This window comes from Acromyrmex echinatior, chromosome 14, assembly GCF_024713525.1.
Source record: "Acromyrmex echinatior isolate Ae372 chromosome 14, ASM2471352v2, whole genome shotgun sequence".
NCBI classification, from domain to species: domain Eukaryota; kingdom Metazoa; phylum Arthropoda; class Insecta; order Hymenoptera; family Formicidae; genus Acromyrmex; species Acromyrmex echinatior.
Window position 1 is genome coordinate 443,500 of NC_141865.1, and position 19,074 is coordinate 462,573.

General features: G+C 30.1%; 3 protein-coding genes across 9 annotated transcripts; 2 read left to right on the forward strand and 1 right to left on the reverse strand.

The window, feature by feature from the left end:
• Nucleotides 1–1,590: 1,590 nt before the first annotated feature.
• LOC105143397 (protein-L-isoaspartate(D-aspartate) O-methyltransferase) lies at nt 1,591–9,113 on the forward strand. Of its 6 annotated transcripts, XR_015547302.1 has the most exons (8): nt 1,600–1,728; nt 1,890–2,008; nt 2,143–2,282; nt 3,156–3,381; nt 3,733–3,818; nt 4,934–5,126; nt 8,417–8,616; nt 9,004–9,113. XR_015547302.1 is itself a non-coding variant. In XM_087413079.1 (7 exons), the coding sequence occupies exons 2-6, from the start codon at nt 1,954–1,956 to the stop codon at nt 5,114–5,116; spliced, it is 690 nt and encodes a 229-aa protein (XP_087269205.1). In that variant the 5' UTR covers nt 1,600–1,728; nt 1,890–1,953; the 3' UTR covers nt 5,117–5,126; nt 8,417–8,663. The 6 variants fall into 6 exon arrangements, 5 of the variants coding, with proteins under 5 accessions (XP_011050010.1, XP_087269205.1, XP_011050011.1 ...); XM_087413079.1 differs by lacking the exon at nt 9,004–9,113 and having other exon boundaries at nt 8,417–8,663; XM_011051709.2 differs by lacking the exons at nt 8,417–8,616; nt 9,004–9,113 and adding an exon at nt 5,251–5,305.
• On the reverse strand, nt 8,981–12,647 carry LOC105143398 (acyl-CoA Delta-9 desaturase). Of its 2 annotated transcripts, XM_011051712.2 has the most exons (7): nt 12,214–12,640; nt 11,220–11,498; nt 10,667–10,797; nt 10,385–10,590; nt 9,714–9,899; nt 9,343–9,598; nt 8,981–9,114 (listed from the first exon to the last, which is right to left on the reverse strand). In XM_011051712.2, exons 2-7 carry the CDS (start codon nt 11,476–11,478, stop codon nt 9,103–9,105), a joined length of 1,050 nt encoding a protein of 349 aa, XP_011050014.2. In that variant the 5' UTR covers nt 11,479–11,498; nt 12,214–12,640; the 3' UTR covers nt 8,981–9,102. The 2 variants fall into 2 exon arrangements, with proteins under 2 accessions (XP_011050014.2, XP_011050013.2); XM_011051711.2 differs by lacking the exon at nt 8,981–9,114 and having other exon boundaries at nt 9,310–9,598; nt 12,214–12,647.
• Nucleotides 12,648–14,680: 2,033 nt separating this feature from the next.
• Nucleotides 14,681–19,036, forward strand: LOC105143399 (Pin2-interacting protein X1). Its single transcript, XM_011051713.2, has 4 exons — nt 14,681–15,042; nt 15,459–15,581; nt 16,116–16,296; nt 16,521–19,036. Exons 1-4 carry the CDS (start codon nt 14,970–14,972, stop codon nt 18,502–18,504), a joined length of 2,361 nt encoding a protein of 786 aa, XP_011050015.1. The 5' UTR covers nt 14,681–14,969; the 3' UTR covers nt 18,505–19,036.
• The last annotated feature ends 38 nt before the right edge of the window (nt 19,037–19,074 follow it).

The window sequence follows — 19,074 nt, forward strand, 5'->3', positions numbered from 1 at the left end:
ATATCACTCTCTCCTTCACCGAACGTTAAACAAGAATATGACATCCAGGGAACGCCAAGTAAGAATTCGAATACGCTCCAAAATTTTATTGGTTGAATCTACTAGAATTCTAGATTAATTTAAGCTAGTAAGACTATCTATTCTAGTAAGAAATTTAATAGACAACCAGAATTCTGGATTGTTCAATTTCCATCAGAATTTTAATTAATTTAATTAAACATTTTTTTCGTGTAAAAAGAATATAAATATTTTAAATGACTCAATACTCAATAATGATATTGTCATCTAGTTTAAGAATATATTTACTATATTTATTATATTAAAAAATATTTATAGAATATTTATAGAACATGTATTTATTTCATTACTTAAGTCTAAATTGATTATATTATGCCTTATTGCATTTAGGTATTTTATAAAGTAATCTTTATATATATATTATTATAATTATTTCATTAATTAATTTATTTGGCTAAATAAAATCTTGATACTATTTAATAGTGAATTTAATCGCTCGCACTTTATATATATACTTTATATATATACTTTATATATATACTTTATATATATACTTTTTATATACATATATATATATATATATATATATTAGGTGTTGGAATTAATTCGTAGCGTTTTACAAGTGATGGGAAGTACTTTCATTAATGTATTTTTTAATGCTCATGTGAAATAAATAACATTCTTTCATTAAAAAACGCTACGAATTAATTCCAACACCTAATATATATATATATATAAAGTGCGAGCGATTAAATTCACTATTAAATAGTATCAAGATTTTATTTAGCCAAATAAATTAATTAATGAAATAATTATATATAGTTTCTTAAAATTGTATTTACATTCTTAACTCTTATATACACATGTCCGAGTCATTCGTATCCTGCCTATTTCTTTTTTGTTTTAAATATTAAGAGCACCTGCGCCCAGCAAACAAGAATGGATTAAAATGAATTCAAATGGATTCAGATTTTCAGAAATATTGATTCACGAATATTAAAATAAATGCTTTTCAATCCTGAATGCATTTTTATTCATTTATAGGAATTGCATGGAGCGTATCTCTATGCCTTTCAATCTAAAAATAATATTAGCTGTGCACAACACACACATTGTGAATACTTGTGAATTCAATTCAAAACTTTGAATAGGAAATGCAATTTTTCAATCCAATTATGTCCAATTGAATCTAATTAAATTCAATTGAATCCAATTAAATTCAATTGAATCCAATTAAATCCAAAAAAAAGTATTCGCTATTTTTTTTTTAAATACGCATTCGAATAGAAAAAAATTTTTATCTAACTAACGTGTATTAAGAGTTAATATTGTATTGACGATTCCTGAGTCTCCTCTTTTCATCCATCGGCTGCTTCCCCGCGAATTCTAAGACCGAATTAAGAAAGCTGACATCAATAACTTATGTCTCACGTTGATATATTTACAGTTACAAAAATCTTCATTTCGGAGTTTAACGCGTTCTGGAACGGTTCGCAAATTTAAATCCGCGCTCCAATCTCGCGGGCGAGAGGCAAATCGATAGCCACCGCATCAGCTGTTTAATTCCTTCCTTTCCCTCCTGCTTCCCTCACCAACGATTCTCCCTTAAGGTCGCCACTTGTGTCATCACGGCCATATTAGGTACGAGAGGAGGAATGAGGACTGATGAGGACGTTTCGCGATAAATGAGGCTGCCCTGAAATTTTCAAGGTACGTTTTTTTTGTCCTCCGCTTTTTTCGAACATCTTTCGTTGATCGTTTATTGTCGCCAGAAGTTAAGCGGCTTGAATAAAATCAATCATTGGCAAACGTCGTCATGCGTCATCTCTGTTGTCATTCATGATCATCTGTGTATTGTTTTATGATGTAAGGCAGACTTTCTCGGCTGCGTTACGAGGCTCTTCCCGGTGGATTGCAAGGGACAGCCTGCGAAGCATGGCATGGCACTGCAATGGCACTACGAACCAAGAGATGGTGACGAAGCTGAAAGGTAAATGACCTTTGCGATCGTCGCAGGATCGATGCATAGGAAGGACTTAATTATTGCAATTAATAGCACCAAAGTCTACTATTCGTTAGAATTACAATTGTTCGCTTTGTACGGCAATTAGGGATTATTCGCAGATGCTGGTATACTGGCAACGGACAGAGCAGAAGCCGCTATGCTCGCTGTTGACAGAGCGAAATACTGCCACGAACCGGATCCTTACCTCGATCGTCCCAGAAGAATTGGTTACAACGTGACTATTAGTGCACCGCATATGGTAAATGTATATTTTATCTGTTTTATGTCTATTAAGCTGATATTTGTATGAATAGTTTGTATGGATCATTTTGCTTAAAATATGACATAAATAGGAAAAGTATACAGCTGTGAAACATATTAAACATCTCAGTAAATACTAACAATAACATAATCAATATTATAATTTCACATTCATTAATATTAATTTAAAATACATATTTGTATAACGAGTAAAATGGTTTATTTCAACGTTTACTTGTTTACACAAAATGTAATACAAATACAAGAAATATATTTCACAATTATTTAAACATTCTAGTAAACGAAGTAAGATAACATCATTATTATAACTTGACATTAATATAAATTTAATAAAAAGCATGTTGTACACATAACATTTATTGTTTAAAAAGTTATAACATTGTACTTTTAGTTGTAGATATGTTACTTTTAATTATTTTACTTTTAGTTGGTATTTATTGGAATAATTTAAACGGCATAAATTATTAATATAATTCTTACGTAGTTTCAAACTAAATATAAAACTGGGAGCAAATTTTTTGTGATGCTGCTTGGTATCGATTCCTTTCTAATTTGTTACGTGAAGTTAATCAAACACTTAAATATTATAAATGAATATCTATATAGAAAGATGTTAATAGGATTTTGTTTATTTATCATTGACCAGGAATATAATTTGAAATGGGGTTATCAGAGTGTTTTATTTTATTTTTATGTTATTTTGTGTTAAACATATATTTGACGACTGCAGACTTTTCAAACAAAGATATTAACGTATCGCACAGAAAATTATCACCGAAGATGATATACATTTCATAAGATTTAATCTATTTGGTAATGGTTTGATAAATTATGTCGATATTTCTTGCAGCATGCGTACGCATTGTCTATCCTCTCTGATCAACTCTTCGACGGCGCCAAGGCACTTGACGTCGGCTCTGGCTCGGGCTATCTATCTGCCTGCATGGCGTTCATGGTAGGCTCAGGCGGACGCGTAATAGGCATCGAGCATATTCCCGAACTCATAGAGATCTCTACTAGGAACGTTCGCGAGGACAACCCGCACTTCCTCAAGGAGGACCGCATCAAATTTGTGGGTAAGCTGTCAGTACTCCGTTAACGTTACAGTCCCTTCTGTTATTGTCCCTAGTAGTCCTTTCACTCAGACAGTCGAAGCTCCTTCTCTCGTCAATGTTATGCCTTTCCTTTACGTCTGATTATCATGAATTTTCGTGCAAAGCTCATTGCACGATGAGAGAAAACGTTCAAGAAGTATTACATGTATGCATAGTCTGAATAAAAGAAACCCGTGATCTATCCACGTGGAGTAGGTATGTACGTTGCCGTGAAGAGTCGAACGGAACACTGTCCACCAACTGTGTGGCTTTGCTGTAAAGGTAAAAGATAAAGACTGCCGACTAACGACAGGTCATTATGAATGCGCCTAGTGGGAGACGGCAGATTGGGACATCCTGCTGACGGCCCTTACAACGCTATACACGTTGGAGCAGCGGCCGAAACTTTACCGGAGACGGTGAGCATGAATAATGAACCGCCAGTATGCTATCTAAGAGAGAAAAAAAAATAGATATAAGTTGCGTTCCATTATTCGCTATGAGTACTGTTCACGAATACGTTAGTCTAAGTTCCTTGCTTTAAAAGGCTGTAAATTATAAAGTTGTAATAAATTGAAATTTCCAATCACAGTCGAATGTGAAAAAAATAATCAATTATGATTGGTCAATTTTTTTACAGCTTAAAGCAACCTCTTAAAGCAAGGTTGTGGCCTAGATTTAAACAACGTGTACAGTGAGATTTTAAAGTGTAACGCCTATTCTACAATAGCCGTAAACATAGTTATAAGTGATTGTAGTTGAATTGACTATTTACAGTCAAATATTCTTTTCATATTCGATATCTTTGTGAACCTGGCATCTGACTTTTTATAAATTAAATATTTTATTAAAAAAAAAGGATAGCATTTCGTTTGTAGTTCCACATATTAAAAAATACATAATTTTTTTAAAAATGACTCATCCGATTTTAAAGTAAAAAGATTAGCTAATATATTTTGATTCAGTTTGTAGTTGTTTGTAGAGATTTGCTGGTCATTTGTAGTCGAGCCGTTTAAAAATTAGAAGAAGAAATTAGAAGAAATTTACGATAAACAAGTTACGTAATTTAGCCAATTTTTGAGATATCTCAAATCCATTTGCGGCATCTTTCTTAGAATCGTTTGTAATTGTTAATGATTTTCCGGTCTTCAATTATTCCTAAATCTTCCTAAATTTTATTGATAGTCACGAAAATTTGTTCAGGACCGACAGTCTTTAATAGTATCTCGTCACTACTAATTCAGAAACCTGGTTTTGGTCACATTTTCTGAGAGCCTAGTTTTCCTGGTCTCTATTCTTCATGTGTACAATGCATAAAGCGAAAAAAAAAATTAATCAATCAAAGTTTTTTATTTCATGGAAAGAAAAGAAATGAAGGACTTTGATTCATTTTTTTATATATTGTATGCTCCTATCCTTATGCATTAAAAATTGTATTGTAGACGCCGTATATTATAGATTTTCAGTACTCGCAATAAATAACGGAACGTAGCTGTAGAATATAATACATGTATAAACGATGTAATTTTTGTAGCTGATTGACCAACTGGCTCCCGGAGGTCGACTAATCTGCCCAGTCGTGGCCATAAAAGGTTTCCAAAGGTTACAAGACCTGCTGCAGGTGGACAAGAGCACAGACGGCGCGATCACAAAGAAGAAGCTGATGCAAGTCTCTTACGTTCCTCTCACGGATCCCACCACTCAATTACGTAATTAGAGTTACTAAGGTGAGGTGTCACGGCGGAAAGAAACGCAAAATTTCCGAGCAGACGACTAAACGATCGCGTATACAAATCAGATTAGTAATAATCAAAATTTTTGTATCTACAAATTTTTTTCACGCATGCGTAGATATGGAGTGCACGTCGTCTTCAATTGGGGATATCAATAAACTATATATATTTTCTATCTGCCTTGGTTAATTCCTTCGTATTTCTTCCAAATTAACATATTGCAGTCGCAATTATTGTTCTCCTCTTAGAAAATACTAATTTTATCTTTCTTGACATTCAATAAATAACAAAGATTGAATATGTCGACTATGTCATCTAAAAGAAAAGCAGCTCATATATGGGGCATTCCATATCAAGCCAGCTATTTTTGCGAAGTTTAATGGACTTCATATTGCTTGAATAGTTTAAATAAAGACTCTACGCCGAATAATAGATCCGTAGGCTAACTGGTTGCCGAACTGTAGGGCCGTCAATTTTTGGGCTTTCTTATCGCAGCGTTCTCTTCGCTTGTCATTAGTGGGCATGAAAGGCAAGTTTGAAAAAAAATGAAATATTGACATTTTCTTATGAAATAAATTGAATGCTTTTTCACGTGAAAATATTCTTTTTTCAATCAGATCATTTTTTATAATTTCTGTCCGTTTTTAAATTTTCAAAATGGCGGCGCGACTAAAAAACCAATCTCGATTTTCTTTTAATAGCTCAAAATGTAGCTCCAGGTTTCCACTTGCCTTTCATGCCCACTAACGACAAGCGAAGAGAGCGCTGCGACGAGAAAGCCCAAAAATCTTTATTCATCAAACTGTTCGAGCTCAAGCAATATGAACGAAATCCATGAAACTTCGCAAAATGGGTGGTTAGCTTGGCATGGAATGCCCTATATGTTGCTTGATGTATAATAAAATGCTATTGTATTATCATAGTCTGTTATGTAATATCGATTTTGTTCTAATAATACTGAGATTATTGTTCCAAAGTATCTTAATTCATTTATACTTCCATTAGGACATGAGAAAAAATTACAAGGAATGAATAATTGAAAATATGAATAAATAATTGAATTAATTATAGAGAAATAAATATTTAATAAGCAAATAAAATATATTTTATATCTTTATATAATATATATTTCTAATCATATGTATCATTATAAGTTCGTCTATGTTAGAAAATTGCAATTGTTTATATGGACAAATCTCATAAAGGACAAATCTCTCTCTTTCCTCTCTCTCTCTCTCTCTCTCTCTCTCTCTCTCTCTCTCTCTCTCTCCTCTCGATTATATTTTGTAGAAAAAATAAATCTTTCTACTTTAAATTAGAGAAACACCGCGTTAAGGTTAAACAGATATACTAATATATTTCTCTCTTCGTTATCGATTTTGTTAAAACTACTACCCTGCAAGAGTCGGCTCAAATCATCATGTGTCGCAACTCTGATTAGAGGGTTTCTAAATTAAACTGTTAGCTTAATAGCCGCAGCACCGACTTTTGCATAATGCATAGTGCATAAGGGAAACAACCAATCGAAATTCTTCTTTTCCATAGAGTGGGAGGAAAGGAAAGATTCTGATTATATAAGTTCGCTTATGCATTATGCGTTATACGTTATGCAAAAGTCTGTGCTGCGGCTTTAAAGGTATATCGATACTTTGCATAGCCACATAAACATACGCGTAAAAAAAGTTAGACGGGGAGCATAGACTCTTGTCAAAGTCCTTTATTTTCTTCCTTTCCATAAAATAAAGGACTCTGATTGGTTGAATTTCTTATGCTTTAAATATTATGTGTTATGCAAGAGTCTGTGCTCCCCGCTTAAGTCTGTAAGCGAAATAGTTGAAATCTATTTCAAGCAACAAATTTTGTACATATAATATAATAAAGTCGGTTCTACATTAGTTGCAAGCTGATCACAAGTTTGTTGCGACATTTCAACCTGAAGCTTGGATTTTGAAATTAACATTTCATATGGCTGTCGCAACAAACTTGCTATCAGCTTGCAACTAAGGTAGAACTGGCTTAAAGTGAGGTCTACAGTAGAAGTCGTAGTGGTCGTAAGATTGAGTATTCTTCTCATATTCGACTGTGATTGATTAAAGGGTTCTCTACGTAGAAGTCGTAGATGATCGTGAAATTTTAAGTCATAAGAAACTGACCAATTCTAATCGAATATTCTCCTTATATTTGATTGTGATTGGTTGGTTTTCTACGACTTAAGACTGTACGACTGCTACGACTTCTATTGGTTCTATTGGTTCTATTATACTTGTATATCTTGTAGTCATGACATTAGGACGCAAAATGATGCAGTTTTGATTATTTATAGATTTGTTTAATAATGTATTTTTTCGATATTTTTCACTATCTTGGAGCAACAAAAAAGCAACAAAACATGGTGCACTTATTTTTTTTATATCGCAGTTCTATATACTTATATTTTTTCAGGGTTGGGTAGTACTAAGTTAAAAAGATAAAAATTAAGTTAAAAAGTTAAAAAGTTAATTAATTTTAACTTAATTTAGTTATATTTTAGACTCTTAACTTTTTAATTTAATTTAGTTACATTTTATCAGCTATTAATTTTTAATTTGATTTTTTTTGAAGCCAATCCTTAAATATAATGGGAGAGGCTAATGAGTATATAATTTAGTTTTGAAAATTTATATTGTATCATCGTTGAACAAAAATAACTAGATTCTTTAATAAATAAGCTATGAGAAAGGAAAAATAGGAAAAATTATATAAAATAATCAAAGTAAATTTAACTTTTAATTTTTTAATTACTTTTTTTATTAATTTAACTTTTAATTCAATTAATTTTATTATAGATTAACTTATTGTATTTTATTTAAGTTAAATTTTCAAGACTGTTAACTTTAACTTAACTTTGTAAAAAGAAATTAACCTACCCAATCCTGATTTTTTCATTATGGGGAGTCCAGCTTGCTATTAACCTGGATTTCCTATTTTCTTTTTTTTTACTGCTAAACGGTTGAAGCAACAAAATTCACTCCAGAGCAACAAATTAATAACAAAATAGCACTAAATTTTTTACCATGTCTCTACTCGATTTGTGCTGGTGGGGAGGGGGTCCAGGTTAATAGAAGTAAGATCCAGTATGTTGGAAATCTTTAAATAAATTTATTTATTGTGAAAAATATTATCTCAGCCGGGACCTTTAATATTCCTTGCGAGCGTTCTAAGCTTTTAGATTACCGATTGCCTTATTATAATAATATTTATTCGCAATAATCAGTATATGTATAGAAACAATGTTTTTCTTTTAGATAACGTAATAAAAAGTGGTTTTGTAAGTTATAACGGCATTCATAGTCATCAAGGACAATTTAACCTCGAAACAAAGTTTTGAGACTCTCTAAATTCTTATTTTGAAATGAGACTTGATGAATGACTACTATCTACCTGAAGTTCAAAGTATTCTCTTTGCGCCTAAACGCGAGATATTTCACGCCAAATTCAACTAAAGGTAAAGAAGTTGTTCCGTAAACGTGTTTTTTACAAAAAAAAAAATAAGTTAATACTCTCTTATAAAATTTCTATTAATTTTTTTATTACTATTTGATTGCTACTTGACATCTCTCTCCACTCTCCTGTCTGTAATTTTCTACATTTAGGTAAGATAAAACAGATGTTTATAATAAACTTAATCGCGGATTTTTGTAAATTATATATATATATTAGGTGTTGGAATTAATTCGTAGCGTTTTACAAGTGATGGGAAGTACTTTCATTAATGTATTTTTTAATGCTCATGTGAAATAAATAACATTCTTTCATTAAAAAACGCTACGAATTAATTCCAACACCTAATATATATATATATACTATATCCACTTCTACTGAAATATTACAGCCCAAGTAGTATCTATTGGTTCGCATCTAATTTTATAGACGTTTCCTAAACATAATATTCTACAAGCATTTAAAAAATGTATTGCAAAACCAACATGTGTTACTGAGAAACCTAAAAAATAAATTTATATTATTATTATGTTAACATTGTTATTATATTGTTATATAATGTTATTATTATATTATATTATTATAACATTATTTTCTTCACTTAATGAATTGTCTTAAATAAATTTAAATAAATTATCTGAATCGCGCGTACATTTGTTGTTAACTGATTCAAAAAACTGATCTTTCATAAAACAACTTTCTGTTACTTTTATTATTCAATTTTACTAACTGAATATGGCACAGCTTCCCACAAAGGATGACTTCCATCACCTTTTTTCATCACGGTGGCCTTTATGAGCTCTTCCGACGGTTCTTTGAGATCGTACGCCCAGCCGATTCTCGCAAAGAATTTAATGAGATTTGTGGTTATGGAATTGAAAAACTCGGAAGCTTTGTAGTCCCACGGGAAAATATGATGATAATTGTGCGATCCTTCACCGATTGTAACATAGTTAACGAATAGGCTTTCCGTCGGAGCTATATGCCTGTTGTTAAAATAAATGAGACAAAATTATTCTTATAAAAATTGACAAAAGCTTTAGATTTTTTTGGATCAAATTTATTATATATGAATAATTTTGGTATTAATTATTTGCTTACACATCATATGGCTTTGAGCCCCAGATATGAGCCACACTGTTGACACTCCATACACAGTTTAAAATCAAAACGTAACGAATAAAAATTTGTGACATCAAAGCTCTAGACCAAGTTTCATTCCATGCATACACAGGCAATATCACCGGAAGCAGGAAAGCGAATATAAAATTTAATATCGGAAAATATCTGCAAAATAGCATTAATTAATTACAGCGTGTAGTTTTCATTGCAATTTTATATCTTACGTTAAAAAATTTATGTAAAAAAGTTTTCTAAAGGAGGCTGCAAAAAAATATCGAAATACTACAATAAATATATGCTTTCAAAATGAATCAAACTCCTATAGGACAACATTTATGAAATTATATGACGAAATTTTACACAAAAGTTATCAACATTTTAGAAGAAATCAGAGTTTTTGCATCTGTTTTTGAAAATATATCCCTTATAAATGCAAATTACAAGTTTTATACAAGATATTATATAATTTAATAAATGTCTTATGTTCGGAGAAGTTGAGAAGGCTACATAAAAATATTATAATTATAAACACACATTTTCCGAAGGCATGGCAAAAACATTTTTGTAATACCTTTCTTTCTTCTTATGTTTTGTCTTTTTCAATATAAAACTATTTCATATAATTTATATAACTCTCTATACAAACTTACTTGATAGCAAATACAGCAATAGAATCAGCCAATATATCGTTCATGTCGATCTCACGACCCCTTCGGATCACATCCGGATGTTTCTTCATCATCAACCAACCCACATGGGAGAAAAAGAATCCTCGGTTACTGTTATGCGGATCCGCATCCGTATCAGTATATTTATGGTGCACCCGATGATCTCGCACCCATTCGAATATGTTATTCTAAAAGAATACAATTGTAAGGAAAAATTCTTCCGTCTTGTAATGTATAAAACGGTAATTAAAAACGTTCATTTACCAAACCAGCCGCAGCATAGCAGGTGGCAAGTATAGTTCTAAGCTGCCATTTTGCTTTATAAGATCGATGGGTCCATAAACGATGAACACCGCCGGTGACTCCAAAGCCTGCTGCTATACTTGTGCCTAATACTTGAATCAAAAAAGGTCGAACGCAATTAGAACACTAGAAATGCTTTAAAATTATAATCCGTGAATTATAATCCGTATTTCTTAAAAGCACCATGTAAGTAGCATGGATTTTACTGATTTGACAATTCAAAATGATTTATAATCGATATGGTACAATAGAAATGAGAAATTTTTAAAAGCAATTTACTGGTCTATTATTAAACTTCCATTGCGTGCTCTCTTCAATCGCGTAAGTTTAATCAATTGTCTTTGCAGATCTGTAGCTGTCAGAAAATTAAAAACGTGGTATTTTTTATAAACATGCATTACAATTTTAATTAATTCGTTAATGGTCTAAATTTTACTTTTTTTATTATGTTTTATTATGTTTTAGGATATCAAAGAATCAAATTAACAAAAGAAATTTTCCAAAGAATACTTACGCCAAGCAGTCGTCATCAGATTTTCGAAAAAGTTAAAAGTAAAACAGGCATATGCGAAGCCTAAATGGAGAAAACAAATAATTACGATGTTAAACCATTTGAGCTCCGTCTTGAACCAGCCTTCAGTTTTTATATAGCTCTCGTTTCTGTTTTTCTTATTATTTTCATTTATCGTCTTTGTAGTAATCGAAGATTCCTCATTTTGTAAATCTTTCTCCGTAAGTATTTTTATATCTGTTCTTAAAATATTTGGCGCCATGTTGTTTTTGAATTACTCGACTAAAAATACAAAAAAATCTGCTTCACGCTATTAACAAATAAGTAGCTGTAACATATAATTGTCACCTTTTTGTCTTCAAATTAATAATTAAAAATTAAATTTGTCGTTTCAATACAAAATAAAGAATAGCACATTTTAATGTTTATTAGAACGCAGTATCAAAAATAGTTCGTATTCTTCAATATTTGTAATTTTTTTAATATACAGGATGTTTGATAAATCTTGCATAGAGGCAGAATAGATTAAACCGAGAAGAAAAGTCCTCTATCATTTTACAATTTTCGCAATGGTTAACGAATTATTTATGAAAATTGCCAAATTCGCCCTGTCCACCACCAAACTGATATCAAATGCAAGTAGGATAGGACATGTTGTTTATTGTTGTTATTAATATATTTTTATAAATTTAAAAGTTAGTGTTAAATTATAAATTTATTTTTTACTTATCTTAAAATTGATAACTATTTTTTATATAAGCCTTATATACACTTATGAATGTTTGTTATATATTTGACATTTTTTATTAGTATTTTTTGATTATCTTTCTTTATAATATATATATATATATATATATATATATATATATATATATATATATACATATATTCTCTATTTTCTGAATCACTAATTGAGTCTCTTCCATTAATTCAAAAATCCAATATCTCTAAATCCGAGATAAGATAATAGGTTAATTCATATTTCTGCATTACTTACTGTGCGTGCTATATTGATATTTGGTAATATGCGATACTTGCAACGCTGTATGACAGACTGACGCGTTATAAGACATTTTATCAGTCAAGTGGTTCAATTGCATGAATAGTTTGCATAAATAATTTGTACAATAAAAAATGCTTTTACATTATCCCAGACAACAAAAAGTATCAGGTCATAAGACGTTTTGTGTGTCTAAAAGACGACTTAAAGACATCCTATGTCATAATTTTGTGTTGTGAGATGCCTCTTGTACTAAAAACAAATGATTAAGATAAATATATGCGGAAGAATTGCAAGCTTATAAATTTTAAACACAAACAGATATATTTATGAGGTAAAAGGTTGACATAACTGTAATATGATCGCAGCACCATTCGGAATAAAATGTTTCATATATAATATATATATATAATTATACAAAATTATATAAAATTGTATATAATTATATAAGGTTTGTTCGCGTCGCATGCTCCAATATGTTCCTCCAATATCATAGCTCTTACTTACTCCAATGCATTCATTAGAGTGAGTAGGAATTATGGCAGGAGTATGTTGGAACATGTTGACGCAATTTTACAATAATATAATACGAAACGTTTTTCACTTTTTTTTTGTTTTAAGTAAGAATTGACAAAATTTATTATTGCACTAAAAAATTCATATTTTTTAAAAATGTGTATTAAAAAAATTCTCTAAAATTATTTTTATATTATTAAATAATTATAATTTTTCTTATGCAGACACTATTACCATTTTTTTCGTAAGTATCTTTAACTATCTTATTTATCTATATACTATTATTTATCTATATACTATTATCTATATACTATTATTATCGTATTTATCTTTAACTACTTGAAATTCAAAAGAATTTTTTGCTTTAAATAGTCAAAGATAGATGCTCACGAGAGAAAATGGTAATGGTTTCTGCATAAAAAAAATTACTCTTTTCGCGTATTTTAAGAATTTTTTAGTGTACTTATAAAAACATAATTTTTTTATATGTATATATAAAAAAAATTCCTTACAACTTATTTTTATGTTATTAAATAATTATTAGACGATACGGTAGTGTCTTGATGCTAAGATACGCGAAGCGACAGCAATTTTTTTAGAAACCATTGTTATTTTTTCTTGTAAGTATCTATATATTTAATATCTATATATTTAAAGCAAACAATTTTTTGAACCTCAGGTAATTAAAGATAAATACTTATGAGAAAAAATGATAATGATACCTGCGTAAAAAGATTATAATTATTTAATAACATGAAAATAAGTATCAATCTTGGTGTAGACTTCAACGAATAAATCCAAGGATAGATGTCAAATCAACCAATGCGAGCCAACATAGATTAGATGTGTGTGAAATCGTATATATTTATTCTTGAGAAAATTGACAAACATTTTAACCCTTTCGATTGGGTCTTCCCCAGCGAACGAGAATGAATTAAAATGGATTGAAATTTTTTTCTATCCAAATGCATATTTTAAATAGCAAATACTTTTTTTTGAATTTAATTGGATTCAATTACATTTAATTGGATGCAATTGGATTGAAAAACTGCATTTCTTATTCAACATTTTAAATTAAATTCACAATGCACAGAAAAAGTTAATATTATTTTTAAATTGAAAGGCATAGAGATATCTCCATGCAATTCCTATCAATGAATAAAAATGCATTCAGGATTAAAAAGCATTCATTTTAACATTCGTGAATCAATATTTCTGAAAATCTGAATCCATTTCAATTTATTTTAATCCATTCTCGTTTGCTGGGTCCCCAATGTAAAAATAAAATCGATGATGTATAAATTTAATATAAAATTTCGGTCCGTTAGATAGATAAAACTAAGTTGTTTTGTAACAAGACTCATTACAAGCGCCGACAGATTTATGCCCATTTCCACCAATGGAATAAATTAACTTTAATCTTGGTTCAACTCTTTTTCCAATCTTTAGAATTAGAAAAAGATAAAGAGTAAGTTGAATCGAGATTAAAGTTAATCTGCGTTAGCGGAAACGGGCCTTAGAAGCTGCACAATAAAAGGAATAGGGAACAAAGAACAGAGAATAAGAATTTCAATCTATCAGAAATCATGTATTATAGAATATACAATTTCCGATAGGTTGAAATTCGTATTCTTTATTTTCTGTTCTCTGTTCCTTTTATTGTGCGGAGCCCATGATTGTTCGTCTCTGTCTATCTAACAGACCAAAATTTGTGGATATAGCGAAGAATACAACCAAAAAGTCGTGGACATTACCGACCGAATCATGGGCATTGGCTACATAGTTCAATGTTCACATTTTATAGACATAGGGGCGCTTCAAAATAAAGTTAAAGCTTAAACACAATAGATACAGGCAATAGGCACAGACAACAGGGAATAACGAGCCGTCCAATCAGAGCTCTGGTATGTAAGTTCGATATTATCCCAGAGCTCTGATTGGACAGCTTGTTATTCCCTGTTCTCTTAAGCCTTAACAGCTAACTTCGGACATGGCCGCTTCTCTTTGATTACACCGTTACACCTTACACCTATTTTTACCATGGATTAGTGGAGTCTTCCATGGGCTCGGTTCATGTCTTCGTTCTGTATTTGTCGAAGTACTCTAATGTAAATCTGTTTTGTAGGAAGAAAAAGAGCTTTTGGAGCTAATGTCATAAAGAAAAGTGAGGTTCTGTTATTTTAATTGCATCAATACTGCTACATAAAAAAACTAGATTGATAGTTAAATCAGAAAGCATGTCTATGCTTGCGGAGCGCCGGCAAAAGCAAAAGTGGACCCTCAATCCACGGGGGAAGTGGTGGACCGAAGGTGAATATGTGTGTGTATGGTGTGTGTGTGTATGTGTGTATAAACATAAATATATATATATATATAAATATATATACATATGATAATTATATAATTTAGCTACACAGTAATTCTTTAGTCAATTTTAATGCTCAATATCTCGCTTTGCAGGGCAGTCCCAGACCATTTTTTTCTGCCAGAGTCTTTCATTTTTATGCAAAAACGCGTCGAATAAGTCTAATTTTATTGATTTTTAAAGTGCTATAGCTAAACTGTATAATTATCATATATTTCAAGGCATATAAAAGCTGTGAATATGAAGAATTTATTTCTCTGATGACTTATACATTATAGTCTGAATATTGGATCTATTATACACAAATTTGTGATTTTGATTCATATTTTCTATATTAATATGTCGATAACTTTATTAATAGATTCCAACAAATTTGGCCAGAGAATGTTGGAGAAGATGGGTTGGACAAAAGGAAAAGGACTTGGCATTAATGAACAAGGCATTACAGAATTTTCCAGTACATCGCACAAGAACGATACAACTGGTAATTAAAACATTTATAATTTTCACATAATTATTAAGTGTTACACTGTTAAAAAAAATGTAATGGAAATAAATTTCAAGCAGGTACATTAAAAATATTTAATGCTGCTAATGAAATGGAAGTGAGAGAGAAGTTACAAGCAATTTAAATATAATGTTCATATCTATTAAATTTCGTGCAAATCCACATAGTTTAATAGAAAGTATATTAAATTTCATAAAATTTTATGAAAAGTACACTAAGGATACAATCAATTTGATGCTACAAATGTTTGAAAGTAGTTTTTGATTGATCAATTTGTAAAATTTTTTCTTTTAATTAATCAATCAAACGTTTCGAACCATTTGTAGTGAAACTTTGACTGTAGCCACAATTTCATGTACATATACGCAAATGTACAAATTTCAATTATAGATACAAAATTTAATGTGATGTCATGAAATTGAATTTAATTTGTGTAATTTAAATGTACATTAAATTTCATGACATTTTTAACAGTGAATGTTTAAGCAGAATCATATTTGCTTTCTAAAGGTATAGGATATGATAAAAATTTTGAGGCATGGACTGAACAGCAGGAGAAATTTGGAAGTTTTTTGCAGCAACTTAATGGAAATCAAGATCAAGATGCTGTTGAAGAGTCAGTAGATGCGGATGCTAATTTCAATGAACAATCTATTGAGCTGAAATCTAAACAAAATCATGCTCGTGTACAGTAAGCATTATTTTCTAATTTCTATAAATATAATATATAAATATAAGATGTGTATACACTCAGATTTAGACAAAATTCAAAGTAATTTTTATGATGTTTAAGTATATATATATATATATATATAGTAAGTATATATTATAGGAATATATTAATATTTTTTAAATAAAAATACTAATAAATGTTTCTTAATATATAATTTAAAAAATATATTAATTTATTTGCAGTTACAAGAAGTTTATGCACGGCAAAGATATAAATAGATATAAATCAAAAGATTTGGCAAATATATTCGGCCAAAAAGAATTAATTGAGAAAACTCAAGTCATGATAGAAAAAAATGATATTCGTGAAAAAGAAACTGATGGCAGAGACAATTGGTATGGAGTCAACACAATTAATGGCGGTAACATGATTGACTACTTTAAACTTAAGTTAAATAGTAATATGACTGATTATTTGAAATATAATGTAAAACCAAAAAATGATACAAACTTATCAAGTATAACTGATAACCGAACAACTGATTCTGAAAGTGAAAATGACCAACACATTGGTTTTGGATTTATACCAAAAACAGAAGATACATCAGTGTCTAGTTATGGAGTGTTAAAAAACTCTGATGATAAGAACAATTATGCTTTTGATAATCCTTGCTTGGGATTGAATAGTTCTGTAGAAACTGTTTGTAGTACTAATGACTCTTCTGCAAAGTCTATAAAGAGAAAAAAGGATTTTGAAGGTGATAATTCGCATATCATTGAAACAGATAAAAATAATGCTAGAAAAAAATTAAAAACTGAAACTATTGATAGTGATTATAAAAATGGTTTTACTAATCCAGCTCTTAATCTAGACATAAAGTCTGAGGAGGATTGCAATGGCAAGGAATTTGAAGTATTCAGAGCACAACTTGGCCTTGAAAATTGTGGTTTAGATCTGACGGACGAAAGAAATAACAAGAAACGCGTAACATTTAACGATCATGTCATGTTGTACAAATATAATGTAAATTCCATTAAGAAGAAAAAGAAAGGAGAAGCCACATTGGATAAATTTGAAGTTGAAATTAAAAAGAATAAAAAGAAACGGAAACATGAGAGCACTATGACTTCTACGATGAACGGAATTGTTAACGAAGCATTAGACGTAGTAATATTAACCGAAGAAATTAATGATAATGAGTTGAATGAACACAAGAATAAAAAAATTAAGAAGAGAAGAATAAGTAAAACGTCTAATCTGGAAACGATACAAGAGTCACCAGAAAAGGAAATTGAGATCATTATAGAATCAGAAAATACTTTAGATTCTAATATTATTGAAAATGGGGAAACGGACAATGTGGAACAAAAATCAAAGAAAAAAAAGAAGAAAGACAAAAAAGAGAAAAGAGCCAAAGTTGAAGATATTACAGTACTTCGTACTATAAACGAAGAACCAGATATTGAAATTATAGAAGCAATTAACAATAAAAAAATCCTAAAAATTAAAGACAGTAAAGAAGAAGAAACAGTACTATCTAAGAAATGTAAAAAGAAAAAGAAAAAAGAAAAGGAAAATTGCAAGAATGAAAAACATATTCAAACTGAAATACATAATGATCAACAAGATATTAAGATATTGGATAAATCAAACTCAAAACAACAAAATGATTATTTAATCAAGAATGAAAATAAGGCTGTAATAATTGAAACATTGCAGTGCACAGTTCCTGTCACTGAAGAAGAAAAATCATTAGAAAAAACTAAACAAAAGAAGAAAAAAAGAAAACACGTCAACAAAGAAGAATGTTTGAGTGAAATTAATGTATGTAATATAGAGAGGGAAATCTCTGATAAAGAAAACGCTGACAAAGAACAAACTTCAAATATCAAAAAATTAGCAAAAAAGGATAAAAAAAGCAAGAAATTAAAAGATAAGAATGTATCGGACGTAGAAGATTCTTCCAATCTTAACGAAGAAGTTGTAGACCTAAATGTTACAAAACAGGACAACATAGAAAATACAGAGTTTACTGATACGCCTTCAAAAAAGGGAAATGTTATTGATATTATCGACAATATAATCAATAGTCCATGGAGTATAAAAGCAAGGATGCCAAAGAAAATGTTAATAACACTTTTCCATAACAATGCAATATTAGAATTTCCAGGTTCTAATATTCATAATATAAAGGGATACGGTATGGATGTTGAAAGCGAGCAATAATACGTGGAATAATTTTGGTAATGAAACATTTTTTATAACAAATGATAAACAGTCTCTGACTTGAGAAGAATTTTATACTTATAATTATGTAATTATACAAAAATATAAAGTAACTAATAGTTCAATAAAATTAAAAATTCAATATACGTTAAAGAATCAAAGGATTATCATGAGCCAACGCTGCATGTTACGTGCAGAAATAATATACAGTCAGTTTATTCCACATTTAACATTTAACATTAGTTCATGGTAGCTTTTTGATATTCTTTGACGTATAACAATATGTACATGTTATAATTACAAACAATTTTATAATTATCATATATGTATTTATGTACAGAGTGTTTTATTTCAAATGTAATGGGTCAAATATCTCAGAAAATATTTTAGATGAAAGTGGAATTTCGAGGGAGACGTGTTTTGATCGCGTTGTTTTTTCTCTGGTGTAGTTCCGAATGACCCCTGCTCGCGATTGATTTGAAATTTTACATATAAGTTTTTGATGTAAAAAATAAAAAACTTATAGTCTTAATTTCGAGAAATGAAAAACTCTCTTCTCCTGTTTAGAAG